Source organism: Epinephelus moara, chromosome 11 (assembly GCF_006386435.1).
Source record: "Epinephelus moara isolate mb chromosome 11, YSFRI_EMoa_1.0, whole genome shotgun sequence".
Lineage (NCBI taxonomy): Eukaryota > Metazoa > Chordata > Actinopteri > Perciformes > Serranidae > Epinephelus > Epinephelus moara.
In genome coordinates, this window is record NC_065516.1 from 29916243 (window position 1) to 29941374 (window position 25132).

The window sequence follows — 25132 nt, forward strand, 5'->3', positions numbered from 1 at the left end:
CTGTGGAGGCATCTTGTGATGTGCATTAGATGTTGTTTTAATTAAAGATTACAACAGACAGCTGACTGTGTTTAGTTAAAGTTAAAAAACATGAGTTAACAATGATAAAGAATCAAATGTGCCAAAAAATTGAAGTCTAAAGCACCTACATTAATTTCCTAAATATACCAGTTACTATTATTCTCTTTATTTTCCACATTCGCCAGAGGAAGATGAGCATCAGCACTAAAACCCCAGAGTTTCCATGAGTGTATTCTTCCGTGCATAAAGCATAGCGGTGACCTCGGGTTCCTGTGACCCGTTTAGATTAATGTTGAAGCTCCTGACCTGCAGCTCAGGCACATTATTCCCAGCTGGCCATTTGAGACGGCAGATGTTGGAAAATAGAGGGCCTTGACGCTCGGGCTTCACGGTTATAGTTTCTGAGGGACTCGGCTGTCATTGAAGCTGTTGCAGTTTGGTTTGCACGTATAAAAATGTAGGAAGATAGCTGAGGTCAAACTAAAATAACATGCTGAAGTCTTTGCTTCACTTCAGCGCTATGACCGAGCCCTGACAAAGATATCAGCATAAATGGCCGGCTCCCCTGTTGGCACAGCAACAATGCCTCTGTGGTTTAGTAGTCCTTACAGTGCACCCCTGCTGCCTCATCCAATCCAAGGACCCCACCACCACCCACCTCCACACACACACACACACACACACACACACAGCGGCAGAACACTGTGTTCCCTCAGTCCTTCACTGACTGACTGACATGTACACAAAAGGAAAAACTTCTTTCATCTGAAGCGCTGAGTGTTTTGCCAGATTCACTGTGGGTACGGTCACATCAGGGGGGGCAGAGGGTGGGGATCTTAGTCCAACAAACATGCCCGCACTCAGCATCGTAAATGGGTGTGATGTCACCGTGCTGATAATAAACAAACAGCAGCACAACAACAGAACGCAACAGTTCAGTCCTCCTGCACCTTCGTCAAGAGTGTCCAACACCTTTATTTCCAACACTGAGCTTATATAGAAACTGCTCCACCCCTTTCACAGGTGTGCACAGGTGTGAGCGAATTAATCAGCTGTGGGTGTGTCTCTCAATGATTGACAACAGCCTGTGCACCATGTGTCACATACCCCGCAAACGAACCAGGGAACAAGAAAAAACCTCAGGCTCCTTTCACAATAAAATGTATTTACACGATTATTTACATAAAATGTTGATCTAATGAATGAACACATCGGCCTTGCAGCTTTCATAAATCATTCAAAATGTTGAACAGTGTGCACTCTTATGCCGTGTATTATGAATTGGACTTTTGAGATCCCAAATTCCCGCACACCTGTGCACACTTGTTAAATGGATGGAGCAGTTTCTATTTAAGATTAATGTTAAATAATGGTGTTGAACTCTCTTGATGAAGGTCCAGGAGGACCGAATGGTTAGTGTTGCTGATTAATGGTGAAGCTGAGTAAGAGCAGTGTGTGAGATTTTCTGTTCAAAGACACAAATTCAGATTCAAACCATTAGAAACTGAAGCCAAATATTTTTCACCAGTGAGCTGATAATCAAACTTCCTGGAGCTGCCCTGAGAGTGGGCAGGGTTCAGTCACAGTGGGGAAGCAATCAAAATAGAATGAAATAAAATAACAATTTGAAAAATCATTAACTTCCTTTTACAATTAGTAGTCGTAAACTACAGAAATTTGACAGTAAAATAATTAAACTACTCAAATAATTATGCCAATTCATTGACATGTGGTTCACTACTCCGACACTTCGTAAGTGAAATAAAAATTTTTTGCATTTTATATTTTTATTGGAAGCATCTGTGTTCAGTTATAACAATGTTCATTAGAACAAGAACACTGCAATTATCTGCTGCTGCTTTATTGAAGGTTCCCAACAACAGCCGGAAGAAGATCGGGGATGCAGCCTTTGTCAGTGACGCCCCAAAGCTATGGAACACACTACCTGTACATCAGGGAAGCTGCTCGCTGAATATCTTTAAAAGTAGCCTTTAACCAGCTCTGACGTCCCGATACAGGTCTGAAACTCTTTATTTTTACTCTTCACACTGCTGCAACTCTTTTAAAATCTCACTTGATTTTAAACTGCCCTTATTGTAAAGCACTTTGTGTTACATTTCTTGTATGAAAAGTGCTATATAAATAAAGCTTATTATTGTTGTAGTTAGTCAGTTCGTTACTTCCTAGCAGTCTCAATAGGTCACCTCACTGAAAAAAGAAAATACAATTTTAAATTCTACTAATATGAAATTTTGTGTACACACACACGCACACACACGACAAGGACAAGGCTTTCAATTTCATGATAATATACGGTATATAAAATACATTTCTCCAACACATTATATAAGACAAAGTGGCTCATGTAACAATGACATTAATATTTTCCCTCTTGAAGCAGCCTGTGCCCTATTGCTCATGTTCAGAAATAAAAGTTTATTAAATGCAGTACACATTTTTGTCCACTTGAGGGAGCCAATCACTTGATGTTGTCTTTGCTCTCCAAATGGACAATGTCATGTAATTTTATTATGTCAAGAAACAGGCAAAACATTTTTATATTTTGTCCATTTAAGGTGAATTTACGAAAATGTAATTTTTTACTGTATTTGGTGTATTGTTCCAGGCCTCTTGTTTCCACGAATCAATCCTCATTGTGTCCTCAGTGTTGTCTACTGCATGGCCCTGAGCTGGACCTTCATGCGGTAAGGTTGAGGAGACAGAGTGACGCCGTAGACGGGGCTGAGGTCTGGCTGCCCTGCGTCCTCGGGCCAGACGAACTTGAACTTCCTCAGCAGAGTCACCATGATGAGGAAGAGCTCCATGCGAGCCAGACCCTCACCAAGACACATACGAGGACCTGAGACATTGCACGTTTTAATCAGTAAGTCACATACATTTCTTGGAAAAGAAGATGACAGATGGTGTCTCTCATACCTGCAGAGAAAGGCATAAACGCCTCTGGCTTCACAAACTCTCCCTGGTCATTCAGGAAGTTTTCAGGGTTGAATTCATGAGGGAATTTCCACTGTTCCTCCTCGTTCAGCACCGAGTTCAGGTTTTGGATGATCAGTGTACCCTGAGGAGGAAAAGGAGGCAGATATATTCCCACGTTCCTGGCTCAATATCCTCTTAATATGACTCATGAAGACCTTTCAAAGGGTTTTATGTTCTTAGTAATGTTTTTCCTGAGGTCAGATGTTCAGTGAGTTTCCTTGGGTCAATATGCTGAAATCTCCAAACCCAAGTAGTTAGTTTACAGTGATATCAAATAGAGAAAAGCAGTATATCCTCACACTGGACACGCTGGAACCAGAGAGGACAGTGGGTGTTTTTGCTTGCAAATTAATTTAAAACATTAATCAGTCTGCTTTCAGTCTAGGTTTGTTTGCAACATTGCACATCAGCAATCGAAGGCATCTCCTGGAGGCTGTAAAATGATGCACAGAAACCATCATCAGTCTCACCCTGGGTAAGAAATATCCCATGAGCTCTGTGTCACTTGTTGTGCAGTGGTAGACACTGAGAGGGACGGTGTTGGCAACCCTTTGGACTTCATGGATCACAGCCTGGAGGAAAAGAAATGAGACAACATGTTCTTTTGCTTTATCAAACTACTCGTGTACTCTGCTGCCAAACATGCAAATGAACGTCTGCACATGAAATATTGAAACAAGACAACACACAGAAATCTGTCTGATGATGTACCTGCATGTAGGGCATGTTGTGTCTGTCGTCATAACTGGCATGATCTTTCTCTTCCAGCACTTGGTCTATCTCCTGCTGACATCGCTCTGATAGAAAGAGACACAGGAAACAGAGCAAGAAATGAGATAAGAGAAGACTACAGATGCCAGAATGATGGATTAAAAGCACAGTAGTTACATGTACCTTGTATATGTGGGTAGGCCATGAGGTAGAGGAAGCCGGTGAGCAGGGTGTTGGACGTGGTGTCAGTCCCAGCGAAGTGAAGATCCAAAATGAACATGAGGAGTCGATCCTCACAGAAAGAGGAGCCATCTCCTCTCTGGAAGAAGAAGAGGGATTGTTTGGATTTTATCTTTCCTTATCTCTCATTTAAATATACTTTATTTGCATGACACACACCTTATCCAGTTCGTCCAGATAGCAGTCAAGAAAGTCTCGTGGCTGCCCAGGGACCCTGGTGTCTTTGTGCTCAGTCAGCAGACGAGTTACAAGTTTCTTACAGGTCTGAGTTTGGTGAAAAGACACAGGATGTAAAGAGTGGGAATATAAATAAGGATAACATGAAGTGCTCCAGGCCCACCTTAATGTTCTTAAACGCCTTCTTGAAGGGCAGCGGCAGGTTTCGGATCATTGGAACGGAGTCATACAGCTGTGAGGAGAGAGAAACTTTTTGTGAAGGTGCATTCAGTTTAACAGTGGAAAGGAAAGAGGTGAGATGTTTAACCTTGGCTGCAGATCACTTCTGTGCACGTCAAAGAGGTGATGTGCCATGCTTTTTTTTTTAAATTAACAGTTTTTCCTTTGGGAAAGTTTTAATGTCAGTTTAAACACTGTTATTCTTGTGGAATAGCATTAGGCAGGCTTGTCCATTCCTATTCAAATGATTATAAGGAATACAGGAGGGTCACTTCCTGACTAGTCTACGTAACGTAGTTAGCCAACAGTAGCTAAAACTAAGCAGGAAACTATCTGGGTAACTTGGCTGTGTGAAAACAGAAAATCACGGACTTAAGTTAAAAGCTTGAATATCTACTTGAGTGCCCTTGGCATAAAAAAGCCCGGGAACCCAATTTCTTACTACTTAATGTAGCTAGCATTCAGCTAACATTTAACTGCACAGCTACAGTGAAATAAAAGGCTGTTTATAAACACTGGAAATGAAAAACTGTGATAAACTAAAGAAGGGAATGTGATTCGAGGCTTTATGACTTTCATCTCCCAACAGATAAGATCTGATGTATCCTCGTATCAATACAAGAAAGAGTCGGCACATTTTACAGAAGCTCGATAGACTGCTCCAGCAATGAGTCTTAAAACCTGGAAATTAATCAGCATTTCTGCTCTTTTGGTTCTCTTGTCTCAAAGAATTTTTTGATGGGGTTTTGGTTACATGCCTCAAATACGGTTCACGTTTTTTTCTACAACATAAAATACGTCAGTAAATACCTGCTTGTTAATTCATATTAGTATTTGTCTGTGAAGGTAATCTTAAAGAAAACCTGTAAATATCATAAACTTTTGCTCGCAACATTTAATTACATAATGTTCTGCGATAATCCAAAATGCAGAGGAGAAATTCCACTGGCTTTTTGTCAAGGGAACCAGAGCGATGCTAACTTCCGGACTGGCCTACAAAAAAAAAAAGTAATCCCTGCATCCCTGTCATTAACATGCATCTCTTTTTCTTTTTTAATTTTTTTATCTGTATTAATTCCTTCATTTCGATCTCTACCACTCTCAGAAGCAAGATGTCCGAGCTAAAGTTGTTACCTTACAAACATGCTGTGACTCACCATAGCCCAGGGTCCATTAGCTATCTTAGAGTTTTCTTTAAAGCACTGAACGACCACTTTGATGAAGCTGTCGTCGTAGTCATACCGCGTACCAAACAGAACCTGGCAGATGATGTTGGAGGCTGCGTTATGGAACATAACCTGAGGACTCATCGTTGTACCTGTGGCAGATGTGAGAATGACGTTACGTTGTTAACGCTGTATTAAAGGTCACAGTGAGTGCCCCCACAGATGGCATACCAATGCTCCTTTCCAGTGTGTCCACTGTGTAATGCATCTCTCCCAGAATCCTCTGCTCCATCGATTGTTTCCCCAGACCAAAGTTCCTCAAGGTTATCAGAGCAAAGCGGCGATGCTCCTTCCAACTGGGACCGTAGTCCGCCAGAACCATTCCTACAACAGGTGAGGCTTTTGCTTAACCCATGAGTGTGCTGAATTAAACAAGGGTGTTTTTTATTTTACTTTAGGTGATGTTTAGTCACATACACTCTGACGCCTCATCTCTGTCTTACCACTCTGTGTGAGGTCACTGACAAATATGTCCTGGGGTCGTCCTGCAAAATCAGCAGCTTTGGTCATCATCGCCTCCTTCATGGCCTGAACCCCATTGATGATGACGGCCGGTTTGGGTCCCAGGAAGATACTGTAGACGTTTCCATAGCACTTCCTCAGCTAGAGCACAGAAAGAAGATCTTAAAATGCACTCTACTAAGAGTATTGACATGTCTAACCTATTCAAATATTCTAGAGTGACTGCTCAAATATAGTTTAAAGCCAATCAGCTGTGCAAAGAGGAGTAAATTAAGTTACATTAAAACATTAGCCTATCACTGCTGAGCAAACTTTGCCCATAGAAATAAAATACCTGCAAACATCTAGATGAATTAATAACCAGCAATTATTGTCAATCAGTGTCACTTGTAGCCTTGAGGCAATGCGTAATCTGCACAGTTTAATTAGCTAACGCAACATGCTAAAAGCCACTCTGCCATGGAGCTACTTACTCACACTTAATGCTTAGGGACTGTTTGTTATTTATGAGGGAGGAGGGGTGGTACAAATAGAGGGAGGCATGTCAAAGCAATAGGGAGGGACTGGTGTTTTTTATTTTGGCTTAGGGGAGGGGCATACACATTTAAATGGTTGTATTTTGTGTTTATTTTACAGCAGATTTTTAAAGAAGACATGACTTCCAAGCCTGCCCGGGGGAAACAGAAAGTATTGGTGGATTTTGAAATATCCTGACACATCATGTGCAACAAATGTTTTTGTCAGGAAAAAATAACAACCAAACATGACCTTAAAACAGTGATATTTCATCTAAATCATTTTATTCTACTCATCATTTAAAATTTGGTCAACATAAATTGTTTGCACCAACAAAACAATCTCATTCAAGATGGTGAGAGGGTCACGCATTTTCCGCTAGTCTTGCAAGGCTCAAGGAAAAATATTTGTAGCTTCGGGGAGAGTCAAAATAGAAAAGAAAAATCAAGTCACACCACAGCCACCCTCCTCCTCTGACCAATAAAGAACAGTCCCTTAGTGTGCATGTGAATGAGTGTGGTTATGCTGCTGCTGATCAGCACCTTAACACTCAAAGGCAATGTAAGAGTCCCATGTCTGTGTTTGTCTTACCCTCTCAAAATCCCTGATGGGGTTGTCCAGGCTGAGGCTCAACAGGTTCCCGAGTATCGGCAATGGAGCAGGCCCTGGAGGAAAGTTCTTTGGTCTCTGGCATTTCAGACAGAGAATGAAGAAAATCACACAGATCCATAGCAGAATGAAAGACACAAACATGGTGGAACGGATTAGGCTGATTTAAAGAGACTAGCTGTATGACTGGCTTTAAAAGGAGTTGCTCAAATCTCAGCCCTGCCTCCTGAGGGCTGTCTAAATGTAAGCCTATTCTACATTGTTAAGACACGTGGAAAGACACAACAGAGCAGGTTCTGACAGGCTTCGCTTTGCTTATTCAACTACTGTATGTGCATTGTGACAGCCCCTATGTTCCACCTGGCCTCCCTGCTGCTGCTGTGTTTTCTGTCAGGCAGCATGATCATGATCAGCAGCATGGGACACACCTGTGACAGCAGGCACGCTACGTTTCTCTGCATTCCTGGTTACATGAAGCAACGTGCTCAGGGCCTGGAAAACATAACAACATATGAATTTTCACTGTTGCTATGGTTGCTAAGGGCGGACGTTGACCACTGCAAAATAAACAGGGCATTAACAGAAAAATATAAATTAAATTAAATTAAATTAAATTAAATTAAATTAATAATTGTCTGCCAGAAAATTACTCAAATAAGACTTAAATTGTGCTTATTCTTAAAGAAATTTCCCAGAAATTAATTTTTAATCAAAATTGTGAAATTACAAATAATATATACTTTAAGAACAAAACACGGTGAAGCTGCATTTAGTTATCATGCAGCACAAACCTGGTGTAACCCTTCCACATGATGTCTGCGTTTTTACAATTTTAATGGTGATTTTTGTTTTATTGTAAATTATTTAGTAATTAATTTTACCTTTTATAAATATTTTTTCTTTGCTCTTCTATTGTATATTTGTATCCTTGTTTTTATCTTTTATATTTTATTGCAAAAAAGCCCTATGAAATAATCTGGTGTATGAAATGTGCTATACAAATAAAAAAATGTAAAGTTTGTTCTGAGAAAAATTCATTGCTGCTGGAAACTAATTTTCTGAGGAAACATTTATAAATTAAGACACTGCTAAATTACAAAGAAAAAATAAATTCTCAAGCCCATTTCCCACTGGACAAAAACACCCACTTTCACCCAAGACAAAGGAGGTAAGGATCATTTTTGCCCCAAGGCCCCTCAGTTGGTTAATCCGGCCCTGTGTGCCAGTCTGACCTGTATGTCTGCATTTTGAAACACAGCTGTTAGCACCCCAAAACCTCTCAATGTGTGCCTTGTCTGTCACAGTACTTCAGCTGAGTGTCTTGCCGCTAAATCTCCAAAGTTTACTGTTGTGCTGAACAGGTTAACATTGCTCAGGATGGCCTGAAATCAAACTGTAAAGTAAGTGACACTGCACGATGATGTTTAGAAAATCTGCAGCACATGCAACTTAGTTTTACCCTTCTGCACCTGATTTATTAAAGGAAAGTGTACTAACCAAATGCTTCACTGAGACACAGATATTCTCATATAAAGATGCCAGAGGGCTTCTGATTCAGGGTTCAACATATGGCAGCATTTCACATGTTGCGTCACCGGGGGGCAGCATGATCTCAAACTACAGTGGTGGTGAAGCAACCGCAGCACCAGACAACAGTTACAGTAAAGTGCTTAAAAAAGTAACATCATCTTCAATGCAATCGTCATGAGTCAATGAGACATGAGATCAAACAAGTTATCAAAGAGCTTTCACTTTATAAAGAAACATTTTACATAGAATAACATGAAACTGTACATGAATCAATTTAATATTGTGTTGTATGTGTATTTATTACAACAACAAAAAAGCACTTAACTAAATATATATTGAAGGAAATCACTTCCTGTTACATTATCATCAGACAAATGAACATTTACCCAGACTTTACAGCACAGAATACCAGTAAACACAAGTGTAACTGAGTCCACCTTTGGCTTCGACACCTAACGCTGGATGTATAGGAGGTGCGGCACCATTAGACCTCCTGTGGTCTCATGAAAAACCCCCCGTGGTCATCCCTTATGACGGTCAGGGTGCAGCCCTTAGTAGATGGGTGAGATATGAGGCCGGGGAGCTTTTGGTGTCACCTTCAAAGAGACCACAAGAGGAGGAAGATCAAGAGCTATCCGTTTACACAGAGAGCGGCCCCTCAGCTAGAGGGCAGCAGGTGCAACTGTGATGATTTCCTGTGAGAGTCTCCTCACACCCACCTGTGTAAAGAGACCCAGATGTGTTCTCAAAGATTTCAAAAATACAGTACTGACACTAAAAAACTGGAGAGGAGCAAGGTGATTAAACACTACAGCAGCCATTATGTATACTGTCTGTGATTGACACGTGTCACAGTGTGTCTGACCCGCATTAATCTGAGCTTTGATCAAGGTGAAACTGAAGCCACAGTGAGCAGAGAGCATTTATCCTGAAGGGCAACAGGCAGCACTGCTCCTTTGCAGAGCTCCGCTGTGCTCTATTTCTAGTGACAGTGTATGTTAAGGCTTGTATTCCTCCTAAGCTCCGCGAGACCCTGAAATAGAGTGACAAGCCGTCTCCATAAATACAGAGCCCCTATGGGGGAACGTAATTGCTTTGTGAGCCTATGTCGGCTTTCGGGGCCTTCATAGTGTCCTTCACTTCTGACAGAGGAATCCTATTCCATCCTATGAGCTCGATAACGCCACCTTAGCCAGATTATTGCCTTTCATTTTGGCCTGGCACTCGTATTCCAAAAGGTCAGCCGAACACCTGAGCACAAGGCCTAGAGGCTACCCTTGTCCCCTGACCTCTGTGACCCAAACACAAAAGAGACAGCAGTGTCATATAGAGTGACTGTGGCAGAGGGTGGGGTTGTATATTTGAGGCAGGTCAAGGCCTGTCTTTGTTTATGGACAGTGTATCCGGGGAGTCGGGGGAAAAGCCAACAAGGGGAGAAACAGGTGGGATGCACTCTTTTAGATTTTCTCAAGGTTGAGGTTTGGTCAAGGACGCGTAAGGCTCAAGTGTCCCGTCATTCTTGACTTGTTTTGTTACGAAGAGTTGCTGTTCAGGACTTGAATTCTTGTCACTCTGCATCACTCTGTTACAGCTCCTCAAAGGCAATGTGATCTGATGGCGTGATAACATCACAGCAAATATGATTACGCCTCATGAGAGTAAGGTGTCTGGTGAATGTGTTGCCGCTTTGGATTCTCCTCAAGTGGCAGTGCAGTCTGCATTTTGAAATGAGGTAGTGAGCATGGCAGGGTGTCAGCTCCAACAGTTGCTGCCACTTAGTGAGCCTTGGGTCATCTCCATGTCAGTTTCTCATATTGCTCCCACACCTATTTGTCCCATCCCTGTGTTGCAGAATAACCTAGAAATAAATCAGTCCAACCGTCACACCCACTCTGATCTTTTATCTTGCCCGTCATCATTGGGCTGTGGCTCTGCGCCGCTACCCAGCTCAACCAGCATATACTGACCCACCTTTCTGGAACAAATTGCTGTCGCTGTTGAAACACTCCCGAAAGGCACTGCTGGCTCACTAGGGGATGAACCAAGGTCCCGTCTGGGCGGAGGCGGCGGTTTGAGTCGACTGCGTTTGCTAACACGGATGGATCTTGGTGTTCCCATCGGCTCTGGGGGGCAGAGAGCCACCTCGCTGCCATTCCTTTCTGGAGCCTCCTCTTGGGAGAAAGAGTAGCCGTTGTTCCCGTTAGTGTTGCAGCCTGAAGGTCCTGGAGAGCGTGGAAGAGAGGAGCGCTCCAAACAGGGGGGTTCCTGACCTAAAGCAAGCACCCCCCCTCCACAAGAGCCCTTGCTGCCTTGCCTCTTCCTGAAACTCCCTTTGTGACCAGCCTCTGCCTCTAAATCCTGCCGGGCCAGGGAGGCGTTTGGGTCTATTCCTGTGGAGGCTCCTCTAGCTGAAAGGAAACACTGCTCTTCCTCATATACCTTCTCCACCATCATCTTCCTCTTGCTTTTATGCTGCACGGAGCGCTTGATGGCGCAGATGAAATCCAACACGTTCAGGAAAAGGGACAGAGCAGCCACACCGAGCATGAAGTTGAGCATCACTGTCTTCTCAGTTGGCCTGGAGATGTAGCAGTCCACCTGGGTAGTGCACGGCGGATGCTGGCACAGGAACCTCCTGGGGATGTAGAAACCAAACAGATAGTAGTGAGCTGCCCCAAACCCTGCCTCCAGCAATGTTCTGAACATCAGATGGAGGATGTAGGCTCCCGTGAAGAACCGTGCCCACCCTCGCTCAGCCACCAGAGGCATCTTGTTTACAGATGTCTTGCTGAACGGCTCCTGGTGGATCTTGAACAGCGGCAAGGCTTTGGTGTGACCCGATGAGTTCAGGTCCACACTGAGGCCATTCGAGACCTTATGGACCACGTAGATGATAAAGATGATGGAGGGGAGACACATGGTGACAAGTTGCACCAGCCAGAAGCGGAATAGAGAGATGGGAGAAAATAGATCATAGCACACGTTGGCGCAGCCAGGCTGAATGGTGTTACACACAAATCGCTCCTGCTCGTCTTGGTAAAGAGGATAACCAGCAAGGAGGAGGATCAGGAGACGGAGGAAGATCATCACAATGAGCCACACCTTCCCTGAAAAATAAGGACATGGGGATTAAAAGTGATTTGACAGTGAATCATGAATAAAGGTGGGTGAGAACTTGAGGCCGCAGAAATCAGCAGAAAGCGCTTGAGATTTCACCTTGAGGTTTATAGATCTCCATAAAAGCCAAACCATGTCACTGTACACAAACATAAACCAGTGAAGTCAACTCACCCATCAAAGTGATGTTGTGATTGACAGAGATAAAGATGACCTCGGAGGCACTTGATCCTGCCATGTTTGCTGCGCCCAAGGCCCTCCAAAATCTTCCAGTCTTCTGCTTCCAGGCCACAGAGTAAACCTCACCCTCTATCCAGCCACCTCTTCCTGACCCTTTCCACCAAGGGGCACAGTGGCTTCCAGTAGCACAATAACCTCCAGGTTCATGGACACAATGTTCCCTCAGCAGGCTGATTCTCTCCCTTTCTCCTTGAGGGAACATGTGCCAAGTTCCGGTGGGTAAAATCCAATGTGATCCATTTGAGTCTTCACTCAAGTCTCTGACAGACCCATGTAAATACTCTTACCTCTTCCTCTGTCCCCCTGCAGACAACTGTCTGTCCTCAGACAACAGAAGACGGGAGCGAGCCCCATTGTAGGTCTATTCTTAACACACTTCCAAAGGCACGTCGCCATCCTGGAATTGCAGAGATATTTTTGTGCTGCTGGTCGTCCTTACAGGAGAGTAACAAGCCTCCAGGCTTACTCACTCTAAATTGCTGTATTAAGTTCTCAGGCACAATGGGCAAGCATGTTCAAACTGGCTGCATCATAAAAATACAAGCATTTACTGCTGCGTCTTCCAATGACGAATCAAGGTAGCACGTAGATATGCAGGCTGTGGATTAGGTCTCGTGAAAGGTTAGTAGGTTGTAAATTGTATTTTCCCCACAGCTGATGCCACTTTATGGCCGGTAGGTACCTACTGTGTATATGAAATGGTATGAAGTAAAAAAATCTTAAATACATCAGAAGATTAGATAGATTCTACACTTACATTAAGTTTTCTTCTTCTGTACTTCCACACATGCTCACCTTAGTGTCGTTCTCCCTTATAAAAATGATTTTACACTGGACATCAGTTCCCTTCCCACGTGCTGCATCCACCTTCGCTCATGGACAAGGTCTCTGCTGGGACACATGGCTAAAGACAGTTGGCTTGGCATAATCACTACAGATCAATGGTCATTAGCACCTCCATACTGGCTCACAGTACCAATCCCACGCGGCTCATTTTGAATGGATTGCAAGGCAAAGATTGGGAATGTATAATGGATTCCGCTGAAAATAAATAGTGTGGGAAATTGAAGTTTTGGCTTGATAACACACGACAGAAAATAACTTACACCTACAGTTCATTTACATGTGTACAGTAGGGCTAACATTGCATAGATAGGCGTTAGATGTGTGGCACTGGGGGAGTTTGAAAGGAATGACGAGCATTTTATTTGCTGGAGTCACCAAGTAAAACCCTAAAAATGAAACCCACAACAAACTGCCACCCTTACCCCTACTACAGAGCAGTGACTGGCACTGTTACCTCCTCAGCCCCATTTAAACTGGAACGTACCACCTGCTAAAATGAGCCCAGGGTGAGCAAAACAGGTGCAACCAATCCAAGAATACTCAACAACAAATACACGGCTAATTTAAGATACGTAGTCACAGTGATATCAACATGTTAAGCTAGCAATTAGCGCACACACAAGCACAACAACTTTAATACAGTGTCATCAATGAAATGGTTTTACCCCGTCCCTCAACTACTTGGGAGGGCCCTGTTACTGCTCACATGATAATGATGCACACCTGTTTCCAGTTTCACTGATAGAAGATGACCTGCAACACCACAATTTTTCCCCCTGTAGCTATGACCCATAACTATGAACCAGCAAGTAGACATGTCTCTGATTGTGAGTAGAGATATATTAGATGTTCACAGTGTAACGGTAGAGTAAATATCAACCACAGTGACTGATCTGCACACCTCATTGTTACACAAAGCAAGAAGGCAAGAACTCTTTGTCCTTGCTGTCTCATCTGCTTCGACTCATTTTTATCTTTATTTAAGCTGCGTCAAAGTCAAAAGAAATGTAGTAATAGTTCCCATAAAGCATCTGAGCCTTAGTTTATTTTCAGAGAGTAATACCTGCCGCTCAGCTCATGGATTACTGTGTCTATAACGGAGTGTGAACGCCCTTCATGGCTGTGTTTGAGGCCACACTGACAATATTAAAACTTTATCCATTAGCACCACTTCCATGCATACTAACTATCCTTTCATTTCAGGCATTGCTATTTCCCACAAGTCTAGCAGCTGCTACCTGGAAGATTTCCCGCCTCAGTCATTACCTGATCGTCCCCATTTCCCAATTAGCAGGGTGGAAAATCTGCAAAGTATTAAGGTGCATCTCTGTTAAGCCTAAAAAGCCTTTCTCTTGTCAATGCACAGGTGTGACACAGAACATCCCAACTGAATGAAGGGCACGGAGGCAGTGATTTGATTAAACTTCATGATGCAGAATGAGAAACTGATCCCCTTCACTATTGTCTCTCTATCATGTCTGTTTTTAGCCACACTGCTCGTGATCTAATTTACCAACAAAGGACTACAGAAAACCACTTGAGGCTGAAAGCAATCACAAGAAACAAGATGTTGGTGATGGATTGTTTTTCCCCTCGGCAGTCATGGAACACTGTAATGCTGCAGTCTTAAGGGATCAAACATGGTTTCATCATCTTAAAGCCGCACAAAAGATTTTTATATGAACACTGGGCCAGATGACAATGTGTAAAATGATAGGAGTCGCTTGAAATGATGAACTCATTGTGAAATTTACACAGTGCCGACAGCTCTACAGAGTGTTTAAGTGTCTTCAGCTTCATTGTTGTGGTTTTCCGCCTGCAACTGCTTTGGTTGAGTCTCACTGCTCTCATTAACTTCTGTCCAGGAAGCTGTTTTCAGTGAAAAAATTAGTTAGCAAAGAGCATGTTATGATGGAGACCAAAACAGAGCCAAGGGATCGTGACCACAAATTGTCCAGAAACACAACTCCACATGAATGCTAATGTTGCTCCATGTCTGTAAAGCCACAACTAAAATGCGTAAGTTAATGAAGCTTGTTAAAAAATATATACATTTTCAAACGTTCTCGCATTCTGCATATTTAAAATCTCTTAAGACATGAATTTAAACCAGTGGGTTCTCCAGCAGCTCCTTGTGGCAATGATAAAAAATTATATAGACACGAATAACAGTTATCTTTGAACATTTCGATTTTCATTCATCATTGTTGTAGCCCTAAAGTAATTTTTATATTTTCCAACTGTATAAGTGTGTAGCCAATACACTGAATAAAAAATGTTTCAACATCTTGACAAATATGTGCATGATACGACTACGACCTGGCACCTTTTAGGCTAATTTAGATTAAATAGGCTGTGTTGCTGTCACTGTAAGGCACAAATATGCACTGCAGCTCCAGACAATTTTTTTAAAAAACGTTTATTTGGCCAAAACTGGCTCTTGTGATAGTGAAGGTTGCCTTCCCCTGGGCCTGACAATGGAACCTTACTTTAAAGGTGCAGTATGCAATTCGAATGAAAGATAACCCCAGTTGAAAGTCTCTTTCTCAGGTCATCAAATACTGACACTTTGGGGTGGTGGTTCAGTCCAACTACCAACCAGCGGCAACATACGGGGCTGACGAATGAAGCCAACATGGACATGCAAAAAACTGCAGTTCCTTGAATGGCCACTTGAGGCTGGCTCCAGAAGCAAGTCAATCCCCACAGACGTCCATGTTAAAACACCCAAATTTAAAGCAAAAGTATACATGCATGACACACAAAAACATGCATAAATATTTACAGCCTGGTACAAAAAACAGTTTTGGTTTCAATGGCTAATCTCCCCCTTTTCTGACACCTGTACGGGGGTGCATACATTTTTATATAGCTCACCTGTTTAAATGGTTGTAAGGCTTAAAGTTGTGCATGTTCAACAGCAGAACCGCTTGAGTGACGTGCTGTCTGCAAGGCGTAACTAAAGTCTGTGAGTCAATTGGACCCCTTGGTTATCCACAGCTCTACCCTCTCATCCAAATGGTTATTTCTCACTCTAAATCAAGATGGCAAAGGCCAAAATGCGGAACTCAAGGCTTCAAAACGACAGTCCACAAACCAATGCAACATCCCTTATTTTATAGTCTGTGGCGACTACTATCAATGACTAAAGGCGCTAGGAGGCTGAGTAGGCTTGTAACTGTGACTCATTCAAAGAAATTCATGCTTAAGTCCAGTTAATTAAACAAAGAACTGGTAAAATGAGATGAAATGAAATATTATGTTGCATTATATAACGGTCAAAGGAAAATATCGGAGCCAAAAACTCACCCTCTTTGTCTGAGAGCCGCCACACCAGTGAATGAGCAGGTAGAATACTGTGAAGCCACACCCCCGTGCTAATTACAAGTACAGGAAGTGAAAGTGACCAAAAGAACGTGTGCAGCTCGAACAAATAATAAACAGCAGAGGTTAAATACACATTCTGGTTCCTGCTCCAGAGTCACACACTGCACCTTTAACTGCAGTGTATAATGAGGTGTAACAGTCTACAGATGCCTGCCAGTGCTTTTTACCTGTGTTTTCTGGCCCACATTTTAAAAAAGAATAAAACTGGACTTCATTTAATTCTCTCAAAATAATGATCTGACAGCTGAACACACAAAACTCGAGCTGTCTGTGTTCATTAACCCAAAAGATGTGATTTCAAAGCTCAGTTTATGTGTGTACAGTATGTTAGATGTAAATGTTTGATGCTGTTCAACAGAAATGTTTTGCAATTGCTCTCACTGACGCTCACAGCACCTCCTCATTGCGTTGAATTGACTTGTATTGCAATTACCAGAGCAGCGATTGAAATGCAAATCAAGGCCAACACGGAGGATTAAATGTGTCCCTCAGTGACAATATGGCAGAGTGTAATCTCTGTATTACCACTTGCTGTAAGCCATTTAAATGGTTCTGTCTGACAGAAGAAACCCTGCTGAGTCACATCAGCTCTACAATACAGTGCATATTGAAATATTGTGATAGCAGCGGGGAGAGCACTCTGAAAGATGGTTTGAGGTCTCAGAGTAAATGTGTGAGTGTCTCGGTGAGTTGATTCTCTAGATTAAGCAAGAGACACACGCTGGGTTTGCTGCAAGGTTTTAAAGTTTAATTCTTGCACAGATTTTTCTAAACATTGCTTCGTAAGAGAAGAATTGGGAGCAGATCTTCAAATCATAGAGAACAGAGAGAAAAAGAGAGAACAGATGTGAGTTTGGCAAACCGAGAACGGGAACAGAATGATTCACTGAAAAGAAAATAACACGCTGACAATAACAACAACAACAACAGAACACAGCACATGTAGAAAATATCAATCAATGAAAAACAACAACAACAAAAAAAAGGTCACAGCTACAGCAGTTGACGTTTGTTAGCACGGGGGAGTCGTCATGATTGAAGCTGAATGTGTGAAATCCAAAAAAGTGTCGTTGAAGAGAGGAAGAAAAGTTGAGAAAAGTAAAACTCTATGCAGAGGTAGAGTTCAGTGCACAAGGCTATGACACACCTAGTAACCAGCCGACAGAACGCCACAGGCCCACGGTCTTTGCTGTCGGAGCAAATGTTCCACCTCAGGACTCCCCATCGTCGACCACATGGCATCAACGCTCACATCTGCGTCTAGAGAACGCCAGACTGGACTGTATGCACACACATACAATAAATAGGATATACAATCTTTGATTACCTCTAACAGTTTGAACTCACAACAGCAACTCCAGTAACGTTACTTTCCTACAGACACGTTTTGCACTTTATTTTTTCACTCATTCAAAGCACCATACAAAACAACAGCTCTCTTTCCCAAGTCCCAACACCTGTTCATATACTTCATGTGCAAGAGGGCTGGCTCAGAGCGACACGTCCAACAGGATCGTCCTTCATTTCTCCATGACTTTGGTACGGTTCTGTCCCTTCTCACACCTGCTGCTCGCGGTCGGAAATCTCACTTAACTTACTGACGGGTTGATTCTCTAGTAGCTCGACAGACAACAGAAGTCAGCGAAAAATAAGCTCGGCTAGAAAGAGGGTACATTGATGTTACGTCTGAATTTGGACCTTCATCTTAACTTCTGTGTTATATAGAAAAATGCTTTTAAAAATCTACGTTTGTGCCTCATTTTTAATTATGTAACAGAGGAAATGTGAGTCCAGTTGATCATAAGCCAAACAACCACTTATAAAGTTTATATAATCAAAGCATTACTTCACACTTTTATCAACCCGTCGAAGTGTGAATAATACATCAACTTGCTAGAATGAATTAAACCAATTAAACTCAGTGATTTTATAGGTTTACTTTCAACTACATCCCTGTACATTTTCCTTTTTCTGATTTGAGAAATGTCGAGAAAGGAGCAAATCAGGAGGTGATTTGTTCATGAGAAAAATGCTTATGATAGTTTCACTGATTTCCGGTAAATGCAACAAGTGTGGAGCCCCAAAACTGACAAAACTTTGTAAAAGGATATCAGAAAAGTCAAAAATACAGTAGTATTGTTAGTTAGATAAAAAGAAATATAAAGTTTGAGGACTTTCTTCTAACCTCAGTTGATTGAAACTTTATTTATCTTTCGCCAAATCATTTTCCAGTTGTTTGGTCTCGGCATACATTTAATCATTTTTCTGCTCTCTATTTTCTCTACACAACATCTCCCACTTATTTCACTGTATTTTATTTTCATGATGCAGAAAAGAAGATGTTCTTGACTGTGTATGTCCACAGCATGTGACTGGTCCAGCATTTATATGCTTGTGCCCGTGTGTGTAAGATCCAGTGACTGTATATAGAGAGGGACGACGTGACAGCTCCCCAAAAGTGAAGCCAAAACATCTCAATCGCCCCCTGGTGGCTGGCTGCAGTATAGATCATAAACCCTGCCCCCTGCATGTGAGGGAATGGGACATGGGCCAAACTAATAAGTCGAGGTACAAGTCAAATATTTTTCGCAAAGATGTTTTCTGTCATTTTAGGTAGTTCTTATTATGCTAATGTATGTTGAAGTGTTCCTTTTTCTCAAGTTTGGTTTCAACTAGTTCTCTGATGCAATGAAAAGGGGGTGTGACGTCATGATTGACAGCTGTGCGTGCCAACCGGTGTGTTCCCAATCAATGGCGCCGCTTGCGATTGGGTCAGATGGGTGTGTGGCAGGAACTTTTAATCCCCGAGGGGAAATTCAATTTTTAATTTTTAACTTGATACCGTGGCTCCACATCCCGATTGCTGCTGCGCATACTCTGGCTCCAAATGACGTCACCAGCACAAGATGGCAGCGCCCATATCAGGAATACTTTGGCTTCATTTTCGCAAAGTGGAGAAACATTGTCCATCTTTATTATCAGTCTATGGATTGATCAGTTGAGCAATCTAAACAACTGTGTAGCTAGGTAGCTAAACCATGAATGAATTAAGAGAGCTTGATACCCAGCTGCTACTCAGCCATGCTGCCAGTTTGTCCCAGTAGCCTCTTGCAGTACTTAAGCAGCAATTTCCCAATAGACCACCATTATAAGAGAGATGCTGGTAAAACTGGAACATTTAACTGACTGAATGTGTGCCACAACCAAAACCAAATTAAATTTTAATCTACTTCATCAATTGAAGGAAACTGTCAAAGCTTTAAAGGTTTTTCCAAAAGCTCAATTTTAATTATTTCATCAACAAAAATATTCATTGATGTATTTTTGACTTGTCTGATCACCTTTTCCTATAATTTCCCAGTTACGAGGCTCCGTATAAACACAGGCATCGTTGAACACATGAATCTGGCAATGCTTCCATAGAGTGGGGTAAAAAATTTAAAAATGACAACAAATAATAAAACAAGCCTGAATTGTCTCGTATTATCTATATACCATATACAGTATGTAACACATAAAAAAACTTGGCATTTTCTGCAGTGTGAAAACATCGTAACAAGAGAACAGACAAAAACTCTTAAGTGGTGTCTCCCATTTTAAATCTTAATACTTTGTCTTTACTTGATTTGTCATAAGAACAAGAATCCGACATATTTACCATCCCCGTCATGTACAGTAAAAACTGACCCAATATAAATATTCTAACATCATTCTGTTTTGTTTTTTGTTTTTTTACAGTACGACCTCAGTCTACAGATCTGCACACCTGCGCTGTATTTACACTGTACAGAGACAATTTAGCAAAATGTATACAATCGATCTTTTCGTGAGCAGTGTTTGAATCGTCACTTTAATGCTTCCTCATTCGTTCCGCTCCTCTCCAGAACAACACAAAACAACCCTGAAGAGTCATGCGTTTAGTGGCACCTAAATGTCAATGTTCCATTTGTGCTGTTTCTTTGTAAGCTGGAAGAACCATACAAAAATGTTAAAGGAAAAAAAAATACTTCAGTTATTTGTTCTATTCCTCCAGTAGAAAGGGGAGAGGTGTTAACGTAGCTTATTACAGGCACCACAGGTCAGGACAATGGCAGTGAATTAAGTACAACAAAAGCTCTACAGTATGTCTCACGTCTGACTGAGAGTAGTGGACCACTGTCTTCCAGTCGAGTCTTCTCCCAAGTATGCATGCTTCATCGTATTCGATCACAACAACAGAGCGATGCATGGATATTGCTTTAAGTGAGTGTCTGAACGGCGGCTGGATGGCCTCGCTGTGAGAACATAGTACACGTTTAATTCCCAGGTCCTGCCAAAGCGCCCCTGAGCTAAACACCGACTTGCTTTTTCAATATTAGCTCTCCGAATGAAAACTTCAATTAAATGGCTACAGTGTAAATGGATGCGACGATATGTGGTCCAGTCGAATCGAACTGTACACTCAAGGTAGCGGTGGAATGTACACGTCTTCACTTGGATCTGCCGGCAGAGCTTTCTGCTGTATGGGAATGCAAAGGAACAGATAAACACCAACAAAACACTGAAACAAATCGAGGATTTGAGCATTTTAAAAATTCAAATGTGCCTGTAAGCTGTCAAAAAAATCATCTCATGCTTCAGCTAAGAAAGTGACTGAGCCAGAAGGTTAAAAATTAAAGGAATGTACACGGCTTCCCTCGATCGACCGTACAAGCCAGCGGAGCCTAAGAGGGAAGTGTGGAACGCTGTTGTCGCTACCGTCTGTCGCTTCTCGCATTAAGCTTGTTCCTATTTTTTTCCCCAACTTCACACAGTCTCTCATGTTGCCAGCTGCGTTTCTTCTTCTGCAGTTCGGCCTGCTCTTCTGCATTCACAAGACGTTCACTCACACACTTCAGTTTGGTTCAGCTCAGCTCTGTTTGGTTCAGTGCAGGCAGCCAGTGGGACTTCTTTTATGTACAACCAGAGAGGGTGCAATCACACTTGTAAAAGTGCCCGCTTGTGTGTATATGTGTGTATGTGTGTGTGTGCTGATCCACAGGACTGCTGCCCACCTGGTGTGCCCGCTTACCAGGCAGAATTACAGTACAGTATGTCTGACAGGTCTGTCTCCGTGCTGCAGGCAGTGTTAGGAAATGATGGCCGGACACCACCGCACCACCGTCAGGTTGTCTGCGCTCACTGACCGCTTCTTCGCTTGTTTCCTCAAGTCCTTGTATTTGTCGTCACACAACCGTGAGATGGCCTGGAGGACGAAACATATCAGATGTCAGACGGAGATAATGAGGCGTACCCTGTGTTGAGATCCTTGCAAGTGTGTGTACAATATGAGACGACAATCTCAACTAAACAGCAAATATGTCGAAACACACGAAGCACTGTCGTCTTTAATTGAGATAATCAAGCTTTAAAAAGTCTTTTGGCTGGACGGTCACTCACTCAGTTATTTTGGTTTCATCCTGTCTTATGTGATTATTGGCTTAAAGTATTCAGATGGTTTTCATGAGTATTTGAAAAAGAAATCCAGTCAGATTTGTTCTTGGCAGTCTGTAATTCTGACACGACAAAGATCCGTCAACGAGCATTAATGTGGGGCGCTGTCACCGTCGCAAAAAGTTCTACTCTTCGGTTAATCAGATGTTTTGGATTATTTCTGACCTATTTTTAGATTTGTCTTTGATCCTTTTAATTAAATCTATTTTTATGGAGACAGCTCACCCCTTCCTTCTTATTTATATTTCCAAATGGTTAGTTATTTTATTTCTCTTTAATTGTGTTTGTTCTTTTTGTTTTACCGTTACTCTGTTATGACTTTCCTGTCAAAACTGAAAATATAACATAAAAAAGATAACAATTTCTCAGCATTAGCAACATGAAATGAGTATAAACTACAGTTTGAAGTGATAAATCAGAACCTAAACACACAGAATACACGTATTTTTAAAAGGATCAAATGGAAACTAACTGTATTTGCACCCTAAAAGTAAATAAACAAATTAAATGTTAATTTCTGTCTGAAAAAACAAAGTATAAAGAGGTTTTTAATCCAAAATTTAAGTATGAAGTACACAAATGTTCCCCCCTACAAATCAGGAGTTTCATTTTCAAGTCTTAAGTTCTCCTCTTGTTGCACCTTTTAGTGTGAAACTAATACCTGTCTTACGCCAAATGACAGACAAACTTCCAATGTAGGAATAAAATCATGAGAGTTTTAACTCAGCCAGTGCACGCTCCCATGATCTTGATCGTTTGGTGTAAGGCTGTCATAAAACTCCAGCTTTCTTTAATCAATCTTTTTCTTGTTTTGTCATTCAAACAAAATCCCATGTTTAATATGTTTTTAGTCTACCTAAATTTCAATGACATGAACATTGGCAAAACTCCGTCATGCAGCGGAGTTTCACTAGCTCTCGGGGGTGTTGCTTAAACTACAGGCTGTACTTCCACATTGCAGTGAAAATAGAGGCCGAAGAAACAAAGATGAAACTGTAAAACTCTGCAGTGCTGATCAAATATAGACCAAGATTCTGTAACTGAGTTTCTAATATCTCACCTCAAATGTTTTCAGAAACGTGTTTTAGCTTACTGTTTAACTGTGAAGGAACGAATCATTTGTTGCCAGCTGGCCACTTCTGTTTAAATGGGACGTGTTCACATGTACGTTTCCTCCCTCTTGAGCAAAAGTGTCCGTCTTCTCAGTATTTGTGTCTCTCTACAGCAGCAATATTCCTTAATATTTTTCTTAAAGAGAGTTTGGCATATTATTTTCCACCAGGGGGAGGATGGAAAATAATCTCAAAAGGAATCTAGCTCTTGTCTTGTAAGATCCCAAGTCTTTTCAAAATCTTACAGTGTGTGACTAAAAACTCACACCGTCTTTAGATTTGAGACTACACATTTTATTTACTACACCTGTGCTTTTCTTTCTGTGAGAAAGGTCAAGTTTGGTCAAACAAAGAGTTTTTGGGACAAATCTGCCAGCATCAACATCATCACTAGTGTTTCAGATGCTGACTGTAGTACGGCAGAGAGATGGGAGGAGGGAGAGACAGATGTTGAGGCAGTGAAGATAATTACACAGCAACACAGTCCTACATCCTGTCCTTCATCCTGCAGATGATCTGCAGTGTGTGTGTGTGTGTGTGTGTGTGTTGAGCTGAGGCGCTTCAAAACACTAATTAGCCGCATGGCCTCAGTTCATTGTGTTGCACATCCTCAGGCCACAATAAATTAGGTTCAGATTCTACGATTTCTTTTGCTTTTAATTTTTTTCTGTGACCTGAACCTGAAATTAAAAACTGTTTCCAGTGTTTCGTATGTGTGTATAACTCACCTCTAGTTTCTGGGCCTTGTCTCTGCTGAGGGGCTCCAGAGGGAAGCTTAGGTTGTTGGCCTCAGCCAGGGAGCGCAGGTCGAAGTAATACTTGGCGTAGACGCTGGACGGCACGTTGATGTTGAACTGCAGCAGCTCCAGGAACTGACGCTCCAGCTCATTCCTGATGTCAGAGAGAGAAGATGTGTGAGTCGAGAAGCTTCAAAAAATCTGATATTAACTGAGACTAAAAATAAAATTAAGATAGATCTTTGAAATTGAATTGTCTGTCTACAAATAAATTCAGTACAGAGACGGGGTGTTGGTGCTCATGAGACCATCCTGGCAAATCCATCACCTCACACAGACGGTGGGTGTTATGTTCACATGTACTGCACCAATACACATGCACCAAGTAAATCCCCAGTACACCCACCACACATAAGCCTTTCCTCATACTGAGAATGAATGATATCGAGGCAAAAGGGCTCTGAGCATTATGTGTAAAGAAGAAAATTAATCCCACATCCTGAAAATGCTATTGTCATGCTCCGCCTGATGCAGCACAGCTCTATGATCCCTTCTGCAGCGCGCTGACAGATGCTTTCATCTGTTTATCTCCAGTCACGGCCGATTCATTCTGCATTGTAACCTGCATAAGAAGCACTACCCAAGTCTTCTTCCTAGCCTTTGTTCCCCACCCACGCACACTTACAGGCATGCAGCAACAGACGGGCTAAATTTAGACTCAGCTAATATGCTGCTTCTTTTTTATCTCGCTGTGGCACTCATTCAGCTATTCTCATCTTTTTCTGTTTGTGCGTCTCCGCTCCTCACAATTCTTCCAAGACTCCCCTGCAGTTAATTCGCAGTCGAGCTCGAGTCTGCTGGAGGGTGGAGAGGGGATTCAGCAGGCCATGTTCCCGAAAACGGATTTAAAAAGAGTAAAATTGATCTGAGGCAATCTTTGGTCAAGCACTGAGTCACCGTCGGGTGAAAATGCCATATGGGCGCACAGCAGAACCACATGCTGGGCTTCTCTCAGTGGAAAGAGTCCCGAACAGGTGGATTACAGTCATTGCTCTGTAAAATCTGAGCCCAGGGACAAGAATATACAGCCACTGATGCAGAAGCATGTGAATGCAGGAAGCTCAAAGGTCTCGGCAGTGGCAACACGTCCACAGCATCATGTTCCCCCTCAGAATAATCCAGCCAAGATTCCTGTGGATTTAGGACGGATGTAGGGCAGACTAGTGGGTCCTCATGCTCAAGATGCTTCTTGCCTGTGTCACACACAGCAATTTCATTTGTAAGTTCAGATGACATCCAGTTAAAGCCGTGCATCGCTTACTGTCAGCGAATAAACAGAGCGATATTTATGCATGTAGGCCTGTAAACACCGCGAATCGATACAGCTATGGCGCTGTAAGTACAACTTCAACACGTCAACACAGTAAGACAACATCTTATAAGGTTTATCGTAAGGTTGAGTTGTACTTAACTGAGCCAACCTACTGTATTGCTGCTTTTTTGGGACCAATCT

General features: G+C 42.1%; 3 protein-coding genes across 7 annotated transcripts in view; all 3 read right to left on the minus strand.

The window, feature by feature from the left end:
* Window positions 1-1709: 1709 nt before the first annotated feature.
* On the minus strand, window positions 1710-7404 carry LOC126397672 (cytochrome P450 2F2-like). Its single transcript, XM_050056597.1, has 11 exons — window positions 7161-7404; window positions 6035-6194; window positions 5763-5915; window positions 5523-5683; window positions 4310-4378; window positions 4129-4233; window positions 3913-4048; window positions 3730-3815; window positions 3489-3590; window positions 2959-3100; window positions 1710-2881 (listed from the first exon to the last, which is right to left on the minus strand). Exons 1-11 carry the CDS (start codon window positions 7320-7322, stop codon window positions 2694-2696), a joined length of 1464 nt encoding a protein of 487 aa, XP_049912554.1. The 5' UTR covers window positions 7323-7404; the 3' UTR covers window positions 1710-2693.
* A 1518-nt stretch (window positions 7405-8922) lies between these two features.
* LOC126397671 (gap junction delta-4 protein-like) lies at window positions 8923-12363 on the minus strand. Of its 2 annotated transcripts, XM_050056596.1 has the most exons (3): window positions 12000-12363; window positions 10680-11815; window positions 8923-9427 (listed from the first exon to the last, which is right to left on the minus strand). In XM_050056596.1, exons 1-3 carry the CDS (start codon window positions 12265-12267, stop codon window positions 9371-9373), a joined length of 1461 nt encoding a protein of 486 aa, XP_049912553.1. In that variant the 5' UTR covers window positions 12268-12363; the 3' UTR covers window positions 8923-9370. The 2 variants fall into 2 exon arrangements, with proteins under 2 accessions (XP_049912553.1, XP_049912552.1); XM_050056595.1 differs by having other exon boundaries at window positions 8923-11815.
* A 4661-nt stretch (window positions 12364-17024) lies between these two features.
* The window catches only part of ccny (cyclin Y), a 46754-nt gene continuing 38646 nt past the window's right edge, over window positions 17025-25132 (minus strand). For all 4 annotated transcript variants that reach the window (XM_050056601.1, XM_050056599.1, XM_050056600.1 and 1 more), the window contains 2 exons: window positions 23611-23773; window positions 17025-21522 (listed from right to left, as the gene is read on the minus strand). In XM_050056601.1, coding sequence (XP_049912558.1) covers window positions 21406-21522; window positions 23611-23773 — 280 coding nt within the window. In that variant the 3' untranslated portion in view covers window positions 17025-21405. The remainder of the gene's footprint in view (window positions 21523-23610; window positions 23774-25132) is intronic.

Bases quoted from the DNA above. Each gene is read 5' to 3' on its own strand.
- LOC126397672 (XM_050056597.1), bottom strand. From the start codon at position 7,322: ATGTTTGTGTCTTTCATTCTGCTATGGATCTGTGTGATTTTCTTCATT. The intron at 5,684-5,762 runs GTATGCCATCTG...CATCTGCCACAG, and splicing joins CACACTGGAAAGGAGCATTG to GTACAACGATGAGTCCTCAG. The intron at 2,882-2,958 runs GTATGAGAGACA...GCAATGTCTCAG, and splicing joins GTTTATGCCTTTCTCTGCAG to GTCCTCGTATGTGTCTTGGT.
- LOC126397671 (XM_050056595.1), bottom strand. From the start codon at position 12,267: ATGTTCCCTCAAGGAGAAAGGGAGAGAATCAGCCTGCTGAGGGAACAT. The intron at 11,816-11,999 runs GTGAGTTGACTT...CTTATTTTTCAG, and splicing joins TCACAACATCACTTTGATGG to GGAAGGTGTGGCTCATTGTG.